We start from the raw sequence: 18,937 nt of genomic DNA, 5'->3' as shown, positions 1-18,937 counted from the left end.
GACTCGCTTGCAAGCGGATCTGAATCAGGCCCAAAGTGTTTGGTCTGTTTATACAATAACACAACAACTAGATGATTAGGTTATAAAATGATAAATGGTTAATTTGCCTTTGCAGACACTTACCCCCAGAGCTTTTGGCTTGGATTTCAGGAATGTTCTGTAAAAAAGGGATGATGAATCTATACTTTGTGGCATGAGTGCAGCCAACCTCGGAATGTTCCACACCACAGTTTCAGCAGGGACACCGTATGGAGGCATGATATTCTGGTGAGTGGTTGGTACTAGCGTTTTCATATTGGGAACAGCTGAGGAGGCGGTAACTGGTACGGTCTCATAGACATTAGGAGGGGATTCACCTTCAACATCCATGATAGACACTAAGACAGAAAGCAAACAGTAAGTACAATTTTGGTAAATAAATAACCAAACAAGCACAATAAAGCCAAACTTGTGTTTATGGATATGAGGGATTTAAATATTTTGTTGCACCTTCTAATTTCTAATTCTGGAAACAAAAACAAGCATAGAAAGTATTACGATTAGAAACTGGGGATAGATACTGTATATTTTCCTAATAAAGCAAGATTATACTGTCCATATAAGGTTCTAAGGGCAAAAGTAAGTATGCAAGTTTGTAAAAAATGCGAGTTTAGTGCTAAACTCGTATTTTTTACTCACTTGCAAATGTAATAGGGTGCGACTATAGTAAAACTCACATTTTTCTGGCTTTACTATAACTCACAAAAAAAAATCTTGCATCCAGATGTTTTTCCATTCTCTAGCTAGAACTCGGGTAATGTAATGCTTCACTCGCACATATTATTGCCTGAGAAATCGCAAAAACAATAGACCAGCTTCAGGATAGTGAGTTTATCCTGAGCAGGTCAGAGTAACATAAAAACATGCACATATCCATGATATATATGCATGTTTCAGTGTGTATATATATAAAAAAGCATTTAAAAAAAATTACGTGTCCCTCCCTTTCCCCACAAGTATAACCAGCCCCGAGCTCTATAGAGCCTGTGCTGGTTTTTAAAATACAGGGGACAAAATGCATGCATAGGGGTCCCCTGTATTTTAAGAACCAACACAAGGCTTTGCTGAGCCGGGCCTGGTTGTGGAAATACAGGGGACACAATGAGTAGGGGGTCCCCTGTATTTTCCATAACCAGTAACTGGCTCTTTCTAGCGGGGGCATAATGCCACAGCCAGGGGAACCCTTTCACCGAGTCCCCTGGCTAAAGCATTAAACCTGATCGCTAGCCAGCCCAGGCCGGGTATCCCTAGGGAGATGGGAACCCACCTAATAAAGGGGTTCCCCTATCCAGGGCACCCCAGGCCTGGGTTGATGGCCCGTGGCTGTCTCCTACACCCCTGGGCAGTGGCTGTCGGGTTGATAGTGTAAATGTGGTGTAAAAAATAAAAGTAAAAATATTGTCCTTTGCAGTAGAACTACAGTTCCAGGAAGCCTCCCCTGCATGCTGTTACTTGGAGAACCACAAATACCATCATGCGGTGCATTATGGGCCCACTGGTACCTGTAGTTCTTCTGCAAAATAAATAGTAAAACAATGACAAGACACATACCGTGACAGTACAATTTTATTTAGACATACATGCACACATACTCACAAACACTCATACTCACCTAGTATCTCTGTAGCCAATCACATCCTCTTGTCCATGTGGAAATCCACGGATACCGGTAAAAAAAAACAATACTCACCTCTTCCTCTGCGTAGTTCATGTCCTCTTCGGTCCATGTACAGTAGGCACCCAGGGGGTTAAAAAAAATGCAAAGTCCTGATCCAGTGCAGACAGGAGGGAGGGTATGTGTTACTCTTCCTCTGCATGAATGACTGGGACCCACATGTGCCCAGTCATTGCAGGAGCCGCCAGTCAATCAATGGGCACCTCTCCATAGGAGCTGCCCACTGATTGGCTTTGCGCAGTCAGCCTGTCTCCCCCTTAGACTTCAATGGTGTGAAATCTCCATTGAAGTTTATGGTGGGAACCTCTACAGTGTGCCAATGATGTAACCGCAAGGTTCACCTCAATTCATTTTGTGGTTACATCATTGGCTTGCAGCAGATGTGATCTTTACAGGACCTAGCAGGCGGGCACCATGTAATTAGGCCCCTCACGGAAAAATACAGTGATTCGTGGATCAATCGGGAGGGGGCGGGGACTAATGACTTGATTCAAATTAAATAGCGTCATATTTTCTACACTTCTTCCATTTTGACCCGCAAATTGTGGCAATTTGCTGTGAGGGGGTAGGGCTTAAGGACATGGTGCCTGTACTCTAGTCTGTCATGGGGGTTTCCTGGGTCCTCAGAAAACCCCCCTGCATGCGCTACTGTCAGGGGTAGTGCTTATGCTTTGATCACAATATATAGGTGTCTCGATGCAATAATCAATACTCAGCTATGCAATTATTCAAAATAAACAATAAAATAATTATTAAACAATCAATTACAAAAGCAGTTACAAAAAACTCTTTTTTGGTATTGTGTATTTGATTTCACATGCCATAATTTTAACAATTTTTGCCCCTCAGATTTCAAATAGTAAAAACAAACTAATATTTTATATTGCAATATTTACCTACTATAACAAAGATAAAACATTAACAAAAGTGTAAAAACGGAAGAATTGAAAATTATTCGAAGCCCCATTTTATAACCTTTTTCAAGGGAATCGGTATGATTTACCACCGGACCCAGGCCCGGCAGTTGGAAACCTGACAGCGGCATCCCGGCAGAGGAGGAAATCCTGATCGTCAAAGGTAAGTATATACTAACATATTTCTACCCCCTAACCCTAACCCACCCTTAGGGGTGCCTAACCCTAATCACCCCTCTAAGTGCTTGAACCTTTCCCCGCCGCCTAAACCTAAGTCCCCCGGGGGGTGTGCCTAATGCTAGGCACGCCGCGAGGGTGCCTAATGCTAACCCCCCCTTCCCCTAGCCTAAACCTAACCTCCCAAGGGGGTGCCTAACCCTAAGTCCCCCCCAGGAACCCTAAACCTAACCCTCCCCCCCACGGCTATCCGCGTTCGGCGCCCAGCGTCCCTTCACACGGGATGCCGGGCATCGGGCTCCCGGCATATCTCTAATGACAGGCGTCTGCATATCGACGCCTGTCTTTAGACCCTTGCTGGGATATGACAGTCGGGAAGTCGGCTGTCGGGATTAGGTCCGCCGGCTTCCCGACTGCATACCTATTCGGAATCGGTATGTCGGGATTTAGTCCGCCGGCTTCCCGACTGCATACCTATTCAAGCCCATAAATTGTAGCATCCTAAAGGCACATGTCTGGACATGATTCCCTGGTGTATAATCTGCAGAATCTACTATATCATCCCCTTTTTGTGATAACTTCTAATTCTTTCATTTGTGTTGCTATGTCCTATTGGTGTAAAACAATAGGCATGAGCAGAATTTGAAATGGTCCAGACAACTTATCCTTAATCAGGTTTGCAGGTTTATTCAGGATACCAATGATTGTCAGCTGTAGTGGTAACACAATATAATTAGAGATGAGCGGGTCCGGTTCTCAGAAAACCGCACCCACCCGAACATTGCAATTCCAAGTCGGATCCAAGTCTGGTTCAGGTTTTCCTGCCAAACTCTGATCCCAAAATGAGGCAAAATGTCATCATCCCGATGTAGGATTCTCATGGGTTTTGGATACTTTAAAGGTACCCGGTCATTGGCGCCATTTCACTCCACCTGCTGTGTCTGTCCAGGGGTGCTGTGTCTTTACAGGGGTGCTGTGTCTATACAGGGCAGGGTCTGCTGTGTCCATCAGGGGCTGATGTATCCATCCAGGACATGGACTGCTGTGTCCACCCAGGGGCTGCTGTGTCTATCCAGGGGCAGTGGCTGCTGTGTCCATCCAGGGGCTTCTGTGTCCATACAGGGAAGGGGCTGCTGTGTCCATCCAGGTGCTGCTGTGTCCATCCAGAGCAGGGGCTGCTGTGTCCATCCAGGGGCTGCTGTGTCCATTCAAGGGCAGTGGCTGCTGTGTCCATCCAGGGGCTGCTGTGTCCATCCAGGGGCAGGGGATGCTGTGTCCATCCCGAAGTGCTCTGTCCATCCAAGGGTGCCCAGTGTAAAAAAAAATAAAAGCTAATAAAGGCTAAATAATATTTTTTTTGTGCTATACCCCAGTGTACTATATTATTTTTTTTTACTGTGTCGCTGCCGGTCATAGCGCAGTGTAATATTCATACATGTATTGTGACACTGTAAGTTTAACTGCAGTGTAAAATACACATATTGTGACACTAAGTGGAAGCACAGTGTAATAATAACACGTATTGTGACACTGTATGGGATGGCGCAGTGTCTTTATAAAAATTATTGAGACACTGTAAGTGGAAACACAGTGTAATATTCAACACGTATAATTTTCTTAGTGTAAGTGGTAGCGCAGTGTATTCATAAATAATATTGTGACACTGTAAGTGGAAATGCAGTGTAACATTCAACACATGTTGTGAGTCACTGTAAGTGGTAGCGCAGTGTATTTATAAAAAATATTTTGACACTGTAAAATTAAACTTCCCCCAAAAAAAGACCCACTGGTGATGCAGATGAATCTGGTCGGGTCTAAAAGAATTGCCTAAAATTAATGAGACATCTTCCGTGACTCCATCTGATATGCTCACCATTCAAAGAGTGGTTGAGGACTGTTTTAATGATAACGTTCAAATATGTCAGACAGTCTGTTTGACTACTGGAAGGAAAAGAAAGTCAATATGGAGGCCCTTGCACAAACTGGCTTTGCTGTACTTGAGCTGCCCACCCTACAGTGTGTACTCAGAAAGAATTTTCAGCACAGCCGAGAACCTTGTCAGCCATCAGCGTAGGAGGCTACTTCCTCAAAATATGGAAAAGATGATGTTCATCAAAATTAACTACAAATTTCACGAGGAAGACCTTTACCGCCAATTACATCCAAAAATTACAGAGGCACCTGTAGTGGTGGAATCCAGGGGGGACGAATTAATATTGTGTGATGATGATATACACACTGATGAGGGTTAAGAATCGGACGATGATGGTGACATCTTGCCTCTGTGAAGCCAGTTTGTGCACAGATAAATCATTGGCAGCAATGTTAGCTGCCCATTGGTAGTTTGTTTTGTGGGGGCCCAAACAAACCAATCGCTTCAGCCACAAGTGGCAGTCCTTGTCACTGAAGTGATTGGTTTGTTAAACTGTACATGTCCTGTTTACTATATACAACACTATATACAACATAAGGGTGGGTGGAAGGGCCCAAGGACAATTCCATCTTGCACCTGTTTTCTTTGCATTATGTGCTGTTTAGGGCATTGCTGTCCGACATTTTTAATATTATAGTTTATTAAACTGCCATCCTGTATACCACTGCAGTGCCACTCTGTGCCATATTGGAAGCTGAACTGCCACATGTTAGTGTCGCCCACTGTTGTCACTTAACTTATTCAGCCAGCTAGCTCGATGCAACCTTTTAGCCTTAACTGGATTAAATCAATATTGTGAGCTGTGAGGTGGTCAAAATCGACTGGAAATGAGTGGAAATTAATGTTATTGAGGTTAATAATACTGTAGGAACAAAAACAGGCCCAAATTATGTGATTTCAGCTGTTTTTATAAATTTTTTGAAAATATATTGATCCAAAACCAAAACCCGCAACAGCGGTTTTGCAAATCCAAATCCAGATCCAGATCCATAACCTCGAAGGAGATACAGATCTAAAACCAAAACCAAAACCAAAACATGGGGGTCGGCGCACATCCCTAAATGTAATACAGAGTAAGCAGTTATGTAACCAGAGGCAGCAGCAGGCGTGATATATGCAGTACTGTAATGTATTGTAATTATAAGTAGTTTCTGTCATTATCCCTGCAATGTACAACACTATGTAATGTGTGTTTTAAAAGTAATTGACACAAATATAAGGATTTAAAAATATGTCTGTTTCTGATGCATTGTGATGCTCCATGTATATACAGTAGCAACCCATTGTTAATAAAGGTACCCATGTAGCAGGGTTCCCATTCATATAGCGCCCCCATATAGTAGATGTGGGACAGGTATATCGGGGTGCTCTATGAATGGGACACATTTTCTTAAGAATTCAGGTGGATGTTAGAGGTGTATTTTTTTATGTTTTTTTTAAATTAACTTAAATGACACCAATATATACTTATAACCATTTTTATGTATCCCCAATTTATATAGGACATTGATTTAGCAAAATAACATTTGATTTCTATCATTATTTGGCTGTTTTAGAAATATGCATAAAACAGCAATTTGACACAATTTAAGTACCCCAAATACTTTTATTAGATCCACTAATACACTTCTATATTGTTATCCTATATCACTATCAGCTCTTTTTGGGGGAGTACAGATATGTTCCCCCATTTTCACCTACTCTTACTGTATCACATGTAAAAGCAGGAAAAAATTGGCGCAAATGTCGTCACGACTTTTGGGATTGATTTGTGCAAAAAATGGGTGGATGGATAGTGTATGGGTTTATAATGATGGAAATGAGGATATGCAATAAACTATCATAAGAAAGTGTTAATCTCAGAAAAATATCCATTTCCGTTGGGGATTCCCTTTGAATATCCAAGTATCACATGATGGTCGCCAACTCATCCTACAGATGACCTAGATAAGTTCTGTGATGCACTTTCTATTTACATACCACGTCTTCAAGATTGGATCCAACTATTCTCTCGTCTAGATCCACCTGATCTACCTAATGCACGGGCTCCTTGGACATCAGTAAAGGGTCAGAAACGTGGTCCACCCTCTCCACGAGTTGAACGGTCGGCCTCTGGAACTTGAGCAACCAAGATGTTTGGACCAGACTATCTGTACCCATCATGAGCTTGGACAAAGATTTTGTCCGGAAGCGTATCCTTCTCATATCGTTGGTGGTTAGTTCGCTCAATGACTACTTGCTAATCATAGATTCGCATAATTGTTATTGTTCCTGTCTAAGGATTATTTGTTACACATTTATTGTCACTCACATTTTTTTTGTGTTTGTTCTACACACACAGCAGATTTTGTAAAGAATTTTACAAATTTTTTTTTAATTTATTTCGTAGATATGCCTCATACATTTAAGATAACGATGTAAATGGTATTATACTGTAGTTTTCTACTAATTAGATTATTTTTTTTTATAATGCTGTTTGCTTGGTATATATTATATCTTTAATCTCGGGGGTGGTTGTAGCTGCCTCACCCCAGTTGGGTCGTTCCGCATCTCGACCTTGGAGCATGGGTCGACTGTTGTCTTCTACCTGCTCCTACAGCAGTAATTCTCTCTTATGGATATGTTTTTCTGTATGTTCTAGCAAGATTGATTGTTTTTTCTTTTATCATTTTGCTTTTTTTATTTTTTTATCCCCCCTTCCCCATTCTTTCCCTCCCTAATCGCTATGTCCTCATTTCTCTTGAACCTCCTCATAGGGTTCATATAATACTATTCTCTTTATACATAACCCACCTTCTCCACAGACACATTCATGACCCATCTTAAACCGGAAGATATTAAATTATTCTCCCTTAATGTGAAGGGCCTTAATATCCCTGAAAAGTGTTCCACCTTATTGAGAGAACTCCATTTAGAAAAGGTAGATGTGGCTTTTGTGCAAGAAACACATTTCAAACAATTAGTTGCCCCTAAACTTAAAAATAACTACTACCCCCATGTGTTTTGCTACAATAACTCTCAGAGTAAGTCCCTGGGATGGCTATACTCCTCTCTCGTTGGCTTGCTGTCTCAGACCTATCTCATTACACTCTAGTGGAGGGTAGATGTCAGGTATTGAAATGCAAGATATACAATCAATTATATACTATTGTGAATATTTATTCCCCTAATCAAAAACAGAGGCAATTCTATGGCAGGGTCTTGAGACTTCTGGAACCATTGTGGGAGGGGTGCGTAGTATTAGGTGGGGATTTCAATTGGTCTTTGGACGCTGTTTTGGATTGTTCTTCAGGATCATCCCGAGCCCCATTGCGAGACCATCGTAGGGTACGTCACCTGTTTTCCGAATATCAATTGATAGATTTGTGGAGGATTCAACACCCAACGCTTAAAGATTATACGCTTTATTCTAACCCACACTCTGTATACTCACGTATTGACTACTTTCTTATAGATCATAGAGACCTTCAATATTTTCCCTATAGTCAAATAGGTCAAATCACATGGTCTGATCATGCCCCAATTTTAGCAAAAATGTGTCTTCCCAATATGACTCCTAAATCATGGTCATGGCGCTTTAATGAGCTTTTACTTAATGATCCTTGTAACTAAAACAGAACTGCTTAAAGCCATTACTGAATATGTAGATATCAATGATGCTCCAGATATATCTAAAATGATGGTGTGGGAGGCACATAAATGCGTGATTAGAGGAAATTGTATTCAGTTAGGCTCCAGACTAAAAAAGGAAAAGATGGCTCAACGGCATCAACTTTTGGACCATATTAAGTCCCTGGAAACATCCCATAAATCCTCTGTAGATGAGTCAACATTACGAGACCTTACTGAAACGAGACAGGCTCTTAATAAGCTTCTTCAAGACAAAACTAAATTAGATCTACAGAAATTCAGGCATAAATTTTACCAATGGAGAAATAAACCTGGCAAAATGCTTGCCAGAGCGCTAAAAACTCAGAGGTTACAAGCTTATGTCTCTACTGTACAGGATTCTGGGGGAAAAACTATCCATACATCTCCTCAAATTGCAACCGCATTTCAAAATTATTATATGAAACTTTATAATTTACGAAAGGAACAATCTCCTACTAATCCCTTATCACATCAGGAGGCGGTCAGTGATTATCTGTCATGACCAGGGTTTCTCGGCATGGCGGTTGGTGGGTGATACCTGTGAGGACGCTATGGCGAGGGGCGTCTGGTGGTTACGCTGGTGCCTGGTGGGGAGCATTGGCTGTGGGTGGTTCTGTGTGGGCATACTGTCACTCTGGTCAGGTTTTGCCTGGTGGTGCTTCCTTTCCATTTTGGCATGGGCGCCGCCATCTTGCCTCTGGACATGTGACCTAGTTGCCCTATCCTGGTGTGTCACATGCTCCTCTATGACCAGTCACGGCTGAGCACTGGGGATTTAAGGGAGTTCAGAGCTCCCTTGCATTGCCAGTGCAACGTGTTTCTCAGTATAGCTGAGAGAGAGTTTCCTGTGCTCACCATCTGTTCCTGTGAAACAATACCTGCCTAAACCTGCTTCACCTAACCTGCTCCAAACCTTGCCTCCTCCAATTACCTTCCCACTGCCTGAGCACCTGAGTCTCCTGTTACCCTGCACCTTGTCTCCACTTGGTTGGAATCATTGCCTAGCCTGCTTCACCTAACCTGCTCCAAACCCTGCTGGATTCCCCCGCCTAATCCAATTACTTCTCCCATTGCCTGAGTACCTGTGTCAGCTGTTACCCTGCACCTTGCCTCCACTTGCAGTTTCCCTGGACATTATTTCTCAGCCAGCAATTCACTTCAGTCTGCAATTCATTTCAGCCTCACAAACCCTGGAATAATGGACTGACTTCTGTTATCACTTCCTGGACTTTTTCCCATTGCATCACTACAGTTTCCCAAGTGCACTTTAGTGCTATACCTGGACTTTTTGTTTTGCCACATTCATATCTGTTAAGCCACTCATTAAAAGTTCCACATTTACCTTTAAATCTGCTTCAGTGTCTGCTCCTGGCCCAATGGACTGGACAGAGTCTGGAGCAGATTTATTTCGGTGCATTTTAGGCTGTCTGGAAAACCTAGAGACTATACAGCGACAGATGGCACAGTTTATGCAAGACATTGCACACCGTCTGGATACTGTACAAGCTACATCAACGGCTTCTAGTGTGCTTGCAGCTGCTCCTATCTCCACTCCTGTGATTTCTTCCTCTGGATCTACTCCTCATTTGTATCTTCCCACACCTGATAAGTTTGATGGTACTCCATGGATGGATTTCTCAATGAGGGCGATGTGCACTTTACTTTGCAACCCTCTAATTTATCTGCTCCTAAAACCAAAGTGGCTTACATTGTATCCTTGTTATCTGGCTCTGCCCTGGAATGGGTTTCTCCGCTCTGGGTGTGTTCAGATCCGCTTCTGGATAATTGCCCAGAGTTTCTAGCAACATTCAGGAGAATTTTTGACGAGCCTGGAAGAACTTCCTCTGCTTCCTTCAGTATTATGAAGTTAAAACAAGGGACCCGTCCTGTCAGCCAGTACATCATTCAGTTCCATATGTTGGCATCTGAACTCAAGTGGAATGAAGAAGCTTTAACATTGGCCTTTTGGCAAGGTCTATCAGATCGTTTAAAGGATGATCTGGTGACTCGTGAATTACCCTCTAGTCTTAGTGATCTAATTTCCCTTTGTAATAAAGTTGATATACGCTTTAGAGAGCACCAAGATGAAAAGCACAGAGCTAAGCATTTCCCTTCCCCTACCCGTCCCACTCCCTCCCTTTCCGAGGAAGAACCCATGCAGGTAAATCATACCGGTCTCTCTAACGAAGAACGACAGAGACACATTAAAGAGAACCTTTGTCTATACTGTGGAGACGTGGGTCACCTGGTGGCTTCCTGTACCCGCAAGCCGGGGAGCATCCCATTTCTAGCTAGTTCTGGGTGCACTCGGTTAGGAGCAATTCTTCCGGCCTCTAAACGTATAGACTCTGTCTTGTCCATAGCTTTAGACATTAATTCTAGCCCTGAGTTTGTGTCTGCCCTTTTGGATTCAGGGACAGCTGGGAATTTCATGTTGTCTCGGTTGGCAGATAAATTACAAATTCCCTGCAGCACCTTGGATCATACTGTCTCCTGGAACTCTATTGGTGGAAAACCTCTTTGTAATGGAACAGTGGCCCTGATTCAGAGCCGGACGCTCTGACAGAGCGCTCGCTCTGGATCAGGGCCATCCTTCTCTTTTTTTAGAGAGGCCTCCTGGTCGCTCGCATAGCTGTGGGTGACCATCCACAGCTATAGCGAGCGGCCAGGAAGATGGTCGCGATGGTCAAGACCATTGCGGCCAACGGGCTTGCGACGAGGCCCTTGTGGTAGGGTCTCATGGCCACAAGCCCAAGAGTGCTTTCGGCTCTAACAGAGCCGAAAGCACTCCCACTGACATCACTTGTGATATTAGTGGGGCCGGCCCTAGATGGTAGGCGTACCCATGGGAACCCCTCCGTCTGGGAAGCCACGCCCCCGGCCCACCCACCAAAGGGGGTGTGCTGTCACTCAACATCGACAGCACGCCCCCTTTGGTACGAGACCCGGAGCGACGGCTTGCCTGCTTGCTCGCGAGCAGGTCTGAATCAGGCCCAGTGTCTAAGAAAACTCAACCTGCTTTAGTTCATGTTGGAGCCCTCCATGTTGAACATATCAGTTTTTTTTATCATACCCAATGCTTCCCATGAAGTCATACTCGGATACCTATGGCTGCATAAGCACAACCCCAGAAATGATTGGAACACTATGCAAGTTCAGTCATGGAGTGTGGAATGTCAAGGGTCTTACCTTCAGAAGACCGATGCCTTGTCACAGTCACTATCCCCTGATAGTGGTCTAGAAACACTATGGAATACACCCGTACTTGGGGCAATAGTCTTGACAACGATACAACTGCAACCACCTGTTGGGAAGTCATTTGTAGCCCCAGAAGGGGTAACTCCAAGGCCTCAACCCCAAAAGATGTCTCTAAGGTCTCAACCTCAAAGGGGGTCTCCAGAGACTCAGCCCCATAGGGGATTTCTGAGTGTCCAGTCCCAGGATGGGGTTTTCAGTCCCATACCTTGAGAGGAGGTTTCAAGTTTTGAATCCAAGGAGAGGGTTCCCAGGTCCTGTTCCTGTTGGACCAAAGCTGAGGATGCCCATGCTTCCAGTCCTGTCAATAAAGTACACTTGGCTCACCCCAAAAAGCCTAGAAGGTGTCCTGAGGCCACCCATAAAGGGGGGTACAGTCACGACCAGGGTTTCTCGGCATGGCGGTCGGTGGGTGATACCTGTGAGGATGCTATGGAGAGGGATGTCTGGCAGTGGCGCTGGTGCCTGGCAGGGAGCATTGGCTGTGCATGGTTCTGTGTGGGCATACTGTCACTCTGGTCTGGTTAGGCCTGGTGGTGCTTCCGTTCCGTTCTGGCATGGGCACCGCCATCTTGCCTCCGGACATGTGGCCTAGTTGCCCTATCCTGGTGTGTCACATGCTCCTCTCTGACTTGTCAGGCTGAGCACTGGGGATTTAAGGGAATTCAGAGCTCCCTTGTATTGCCAGTGCAACGTGTTTCTCAGCATAGCTGAGAGAGTTTCCTGTGCTCACCATCTGTTCCTGTGAAACGCTACCTGCCTAAGCCTGCTTCACCAAACCTGCTCCAAACCCTGCTGGATTCCCCTGCCTCCTCCAATTACCTCTCCCACTGCCTGAGCACCTGAGTCTCCTTTTACCCTGTACCTTGTCTCCACTTGGTTGGAATCATTGCCTAGCCTGCTTCACCTAACCTGCTCCAAACCTGGCTGGATTCCCCTGCCTCCTCCAATTACTTCTCCCATTGCCTGAGTACCTTTGTCAGCTGTTACCCTGCACCTTGCCTCCACTTACAGTTTCCCTGGACATTATTTCTCAGCCAGCAATTCACTTCAGTCTGCAATTCATTTCAGCCTCAAAAACCCTGGAATACTGGACTGCCTTCTGTTATCACTTCCTGGACTTTTTCCCATTGCTTCACTACAGTTTCCCAAGTGCACTTTAGTGCTATACCCGCACTTTTTGTTTTGCCACATTCATGTCTGTTAAGCCAATCATTAAAAGTTCCTCATTTACCTTTAAATCTGCTTCAGTGTCTGCTCCTGATACCACCCCAAGTCCACAACAAAATCAGAACCTCACATTATCTTTCCTCGGTCAATTTTCCATGAATTGAGGAGGGTGATCTGACCTCTCTTGATCGCCCTTTTACTTACGAAGAGTTGGATTTAGCTCTGTCAAATACCCCACTTGGAAAAAGCCCTGGCCCAGATGGCTTCCCTGTGAGCTATTATAAGACCTTTGGTTCTATACTTATGCCACTTTTTTGGAAAGCTTTGTAAAGAGGTATCCGACAAGGTGGGCTTTTCTCCTCAGACTCTTGAGGCCTACATTTCTATAATCCCCAAAGAGGGAAAAGACCCTGCCCAATGTGCAAGTTATAGGCCTATCTCTTTATTGAATAATGACTTCAAATTATATGCTAAAATGTTGGCAAATAGGTTGAGTTTCTTTCTTCCTGATTTGGTCCATGGAGACCAAGTGGGGTTTGCCCGAGGTAGGGAAGCCAAGGATAATACCTCTAAGATTACTGATATAATCCATCATGTTAAAGGTACTGGGTCTCCTGTTATCCTGCTATCAATGGATGCAGAGAAGGCCTTTGACAGGATCGATTGGCAGTTCATGGAGGGTCTACTTCGGTATATGGGATTAGGCTTTCACTGTCTCCACCATATTTTGACCCTTTATCGCTTCCCTACTGTTAGAGTGCGGGTTAATGGGACCCTTTCGGATCCCTTCCCAATTCACAATGGCACATGTCAAGGATGCCCACTGTCTCCCCTTATATACATGCTCTGCATGGAGGCGCTGGCGAGGGCGATTCGGTGTAACAATGACATTAAGGGTGTGCAGATTGGTGATCATGAATACAAATTGGCACTATTTGCCGATGATCTCCTCACTACCATCTCTGCACCGGTGACCTCTCTCCCTGCCCTCATGCATGAGTTTAATAGGTTTAGTGAGTATCTAGTTTTAAGATCAATTACTCCAAGTCTGTGGCCATGAATATATAATCTCCTGACAGTATGGTGGCAGGCCTCAAGAATGCATTTCCTTTTATTTGGACCTCTTCTAGTCTTAAATACTTGGGTTTTCTTTTATCTCCCTCAAATAATAATTTGTATCAGCTAAATTTTCCCCCTCTTATTAAACAATTTAAGACAGATTTTCAAAGGTGGTCTCTTTTGAAATTATCCTGGTTTGGTAGGATTAATACGGTTAAAATGTCTATTTTGCCTAAGGTCTTATATTTGATGCAGGTGTTACCTATTGCAATCCCAGCCTCCTTTTTTAAGGAGTTACAAAGTCTAGTGGGCCACTTTGTTTGGGGTTCGGGTCGGCCTAGATTGTCACAAGCTGTATTAACCCTAAGTCACTCAAATGGCGGACTTCAGTTGCCTCATTTTCTTAATTATTTCTACGCGGTTCACCTAGCCAGGATTGTTGAAATGTCCAGAATACCTGTAATTAAACAGTGGACGCTTATAGTAGGCCATACAGTTGGTTCACCATCACATGTACTCCCCTGGACTGCTAAATGTCCGTCTTTGTCTCACCCAACACTAGGTCCCACTCTTCGTTGTTGGAACAAATTTAGGAATTCCCTCAGGTCTTATTGCCCCTAATTTATCTGGCTGGTACGCAGCAGGTATTACATGTTTATCCCATTTGGTTACAACTAGTGGGATGCGATCCTTTACGGATCTCCAGCAACTGTATCAACTCCCACCCCGTTCATTCTGGGTTTATCTCCAATTAAGACACTACATTGCCTCTCTTACTACTAGTGGTCCTCGCTGGATCCCGACTAGGTTTGAAGCTTTATGCATGACAGAAGACCCGCCAAGACACCTTATTTATTTAATATATTGGTTATGTCTTGAGTGCACCAATACATCTATGCCTTCTTATGTTTCTGCTTGGCATGATGAATTGGGGAGGGAACAAATGGAGGATCAGAGGTCACAAATATTCAGCTTTGCCTTTACTAGTTCCCCTTCACTCCAAGTTTGGAGACTCAATACAAGATTTTGGCTAGGTGGTATAGGTGCCCTGTTCACATTCACCGGATGTTCCCAAATCTATCTAACTTGTGCAGGCATTGTGGTCAAGAAGTGGGTACTCCTCTCCATATCTGGTGGAAATGCCCAATAATAGCTGACTTTTGGAGGAAGGTTCGGCAAATATCGGCGTTAATCACAGGTCTTCCTTTATCTGATTAACCTGATTTCTGGTTACTAAATCTATCAGACCTTCCTGTCTCCATATACAAAAATCCTTGCTACGTCATCTGGTGAATGCTGCGAGGGCTACTATACCATGTTATTGGAGATCTTCGATTTGTCCTCCTATCTCTCGGTGGTTCCAGAGAATAGATCAGTATATGTCTATGGAAGATCTCTCCTCTTTGAGATCACCTCCTTCAGATTTTACAGTCATTTGGTATGGCTGGCTGAATTTTAAAGAGTCTTCTGAGTACAAAATTCATAATATCTCAACGCCCCTTAGGACATAGCGACCTGTTCCTTTTCCCTATTACTTTCCCTTCCTTATATATATTTTCTTTTTCTTCAATTTTTGTATATTTTACTTTATTAATTATATTTGTTCTTATTTTATTTAGCAATGTTCGAAAGTATGACTAATTACTAGTCGATTTGGGATCTTTTTTTCTCTTTTTATTACGTTTTGTGACTGTATTTGTCCATTGAATTTATATTGTTATTTGAACTCATTCGGTGTTTATGTAGGCCGTTGTGAGCCATATATGTACTATGCTATCTTGATTTCAATAAAAACAGATTACGCAAAGAAAAATAAAGTGTTAATCTTTTTTAATTAAAGATGTGGTTTTTTTAGGTCTGCATAAGCAATTAAATGCATTTCCCCAATAGTATTATAAGTATTATATTGAATTTACAGTTTCTGAAAATGAACTAAATATCCATTATTGGATATACTGTATGTGAAATAAGGGGTTTAAAAAATCCTGAACCCTTCAAAGTAACATTGATTAAATAAAGGTATTTTACAATAAAGTTACCACGATATGTCTTTATTTCTATTATGTAAGAGTGTAATGAGCGATGATATTTGTGAAAATGTTATTACTGAAGGATGCATCATTATAGAATCCCTAAAGAATAATTTACACAAAGAAACACATCGGGTGGCTACAGGTAAATGAACAGCTAAGCTTGCACACACATTAAACAGGGCTCGCACCGTCTTCATGGGTGAGGAACACTTGCCGAACTCATTGGATGTTGATGAAGTTCAGTTATGTGCGCACAAAGTAAATGTGTTTAAGCAGTATTTTGTTCTTGTAATCAATATTAAAAAGTACTATGAAATGAATTGCCATTTTTTATCGAGTGCATTTATGGACATGATGTGAATTATTTACTTTTTTAAATTTTGCCTCTTTAAAAATACGGTCTATTGAAAGAGAGACTAATACTGCCTATCCACTAGGCGATTAAACCTAGCGATGGAGTGATAACAACGGTCGTTATCGCTCTATCGCTTGGCAGTAAAATGTTAAAAATGACAAGCGCTGCGAGCGCCTACTGGTCATTTTTAACATCAATAATCGCCCGAACATAATGGTCGACCTGACGACTGCCGTCAGGTTGCCATGTTCAGGGATGATTGATCTGCATACACTGAATGTCTGAACGTTCAGTGTATGCACTTCACCCACGGGAGACGACGGCGTCATAATCGTGCCGTCGTGCCATCGTCCTCGCATCGCATAGTGGATGGGCAGCATTACGGGTAAATTTACTAAAGTGAGAGTTTTTAGAAGTGAGTTTAAAAAGTGATGTTGCCCATAGCAACCAATCAGATTCTACTTAACATTTAACTAGCACCTTCTAGAAGATAATAGCTAGAATATGATTGGTTGCTATGGGCAACATCACTTTTAAAACTCACTTTTATTAACTCTCACTTTAGTAAATTTACCCCTTACAGTCACATGTGACCTGAAACCAAGGGAGTGAATTTTTGGGCGACAGCCCAACATATCCCTGCAATAAATACATCACAAATAAGTTATATATTGTCTCTTTATATTTAAAATAAAGTTCCCGGTTAGGTGTCTGTTTGTTCGTTTGGGCTAATCTCTTGAACCACTAGGCAGATTTTGATGGGGTCTCCCTATTCTATACAGCATTGGTCAAGGAAGGTTTAGGTGTATGAAACATTCATCTGTGACAAAAGGGAGCTGTGACAGTTTTAGTGAAGCAAGGCATAGAAAAAAATCTTGCTCCAAGCAGAGGAGCTGTCCATGGTGCTAAAACAGCCAGAAAGCATCTGAAACTGAAACTGTTGTGCTGTGTGAGCGACTGACTGCTGCAGCAGCAGCGAGGGTGCGCTCTGATTGGCTCTCTAAGTCAGTGAGAGCCAATCAGCGCTAGCAATGTGCCCTGTTGCTTAGCAGCAGCCTAGAATAGGGAGGGAGTCAGGAACGGTATACAATCGGGAAACCGGCTGCCTTAATACCGATCGAAGGGATGCCGGGCGCCGCGAGCGGACAGCCACAGGGGGGAGGGTTAGGTTTAGGGCACCCGGGGGGACTTAGGGTTAGGCACCACCCCGGGAGGCTAGGGGGAGGGAGGGTTAGAGTTAGGCACCCCCGGGGAGGACTTAGTGTTAGGCACCCCCCCGGGAGACTTAGGTCCACACTCATGTCTATTCAAATACAATGCTGGGGTAGCTATCCCAAGCAAGGAAAAAACCTTGCCAAAAGACAATCTCCAAAAAATGAGGGTGCACTCACCAGGCTTCAAGAAATGTTCATAAAATATGGCTGTACGTTTTATGATTATCTAAATAAAATCAATATTTTATGAACATTTCTTGAAGCCTGGTGAGTGTACCCTCATTTTTTGGAGATTATATATATATATATATATATATATATATATAATGTGTATATAAGATTGGTGGTGGGATTATCTGCTAGGGGGCACCAATCAAAATTTTGTCTAGGGCACCAAATTGGTTATTGTCGGCTCTGGATGCAGTGGCAGGAGTAAGAAGCAGGAGGTTTCTGTGAGATGCAGGGTTCTGTGGTGAGTTGCAGGGGACTGTGGTGACATGGCGTAGGTTGTTATGAGATGTAGGGGACTGTGGTGACATGGCGTAGGTTGTTATGAGATGTAGGGAGCTGTGGTGACATGGTGTAGGTTGTTATGAGATGCAGGGGGCTGTGGTGACATGGCGTAGGTTGTTATGAGATGCAGGGGGCTGTGGTGACATGGCGTAGGTTGTTATGAGATGCAGGGGGCTGTGGTGACATGGCGTAGGTTGTTATGAGATGTAGGGGGCTGTGGTGACATGGTGTAGGTTGATATGATATGTAGGGGGCTGTGGTGACATGATGTAGGTTGTTATGAGATGCAGGGGGCTGTGGCAAGATGATATTGCTCTCATGTGAATCAGGGATGGGTGGGATGCTAGTTACTGTGTTTCCTAAAAAGACATGTACAGTATATTGTTAATAAGTGCTCCATGAATTAGAGCTCTCCATAACCCGCATTAACATATGGATAGCAAAAAGTACCAATATTCTAGATGTATGCTTGAAATAAAGCAAATATTCAGAGGAGATGTATCAAACCTTCTAAAGAGTGTTGACATGTATGTGCTAGTTTGTAGCATACAGTACACATCTAGAAAATAGCATAAATGTATTATTGTAGATACACCAGCCAGATACACTGGGATCTTGGGTTTAGGTTTATTGCAGTGATCCAGTTTTGTACAACCATACTCACAGTTATGTACAGAATGCAAGCAGCAGAGATGGAGCAGATCAAACAGTGGACCATCCAGTCATGTATGAAGACAGTATTGCAGGATAAATATCAGGTCCCACATGTCTGTGTAGTACTGTGGCACTCTAATACAGTGACCCCATATGGCGCTGTGCATGCACAGACTGTCTAACAATGGCCATTTTAGAAAGGTACAGATACTTTAGGTATGGAGCATCATGGAGGTAGCACACCCCATATACCAACAAAGTGGACAGAAGGAGAAGTTGCCCATAGTAACCAATC

The 18,937-nt window shown here is 43.3% G+C and overlaps 1 protein-coding gene across 1 annotated transcript in view; it reads right to left on the bottom strand.

Moving 5' to 3' along the window:
* Positions 1-18,937, bottom strand: part of LOC148522932 (membrane-spanning 4-domains subfamily A member 4A-like) — a 139,452-nt gene that overhangs the window by 98,780 nt on the left and 21,735 nt on the right. The window contains exon 2 of the mRNA XM_088473571.1: positions 124-377. Within this exon, the coding sequence (XP_088329697.1) occupies positions 124-369 (246 nt within the window). The 5' untranslated portion in view covers positions 370-377. The remainder of the gene's footprint in view (positions 1-123; positions 378-18,937) is intronic.

The sequence above is a fragment of the Taudactylus pleione genome, unplaced genomic scaffold (assembly GCF_031769625.1).
Source record: "Taudactylus pleione unplaced genomic scaffold, aTauple2 ptg000136l, whole genome shotgun sequence".
NCBI lineage: Eukaryota > Metazoa > Chordata > Amphibia > Anura > Myobatrachidae > Taudactylus > Taudactylus pleione.
Note: the sequence above shows the minus strand (reverse complement) of the source record. Positions and strands in the feature narration are given on the sequence as shown.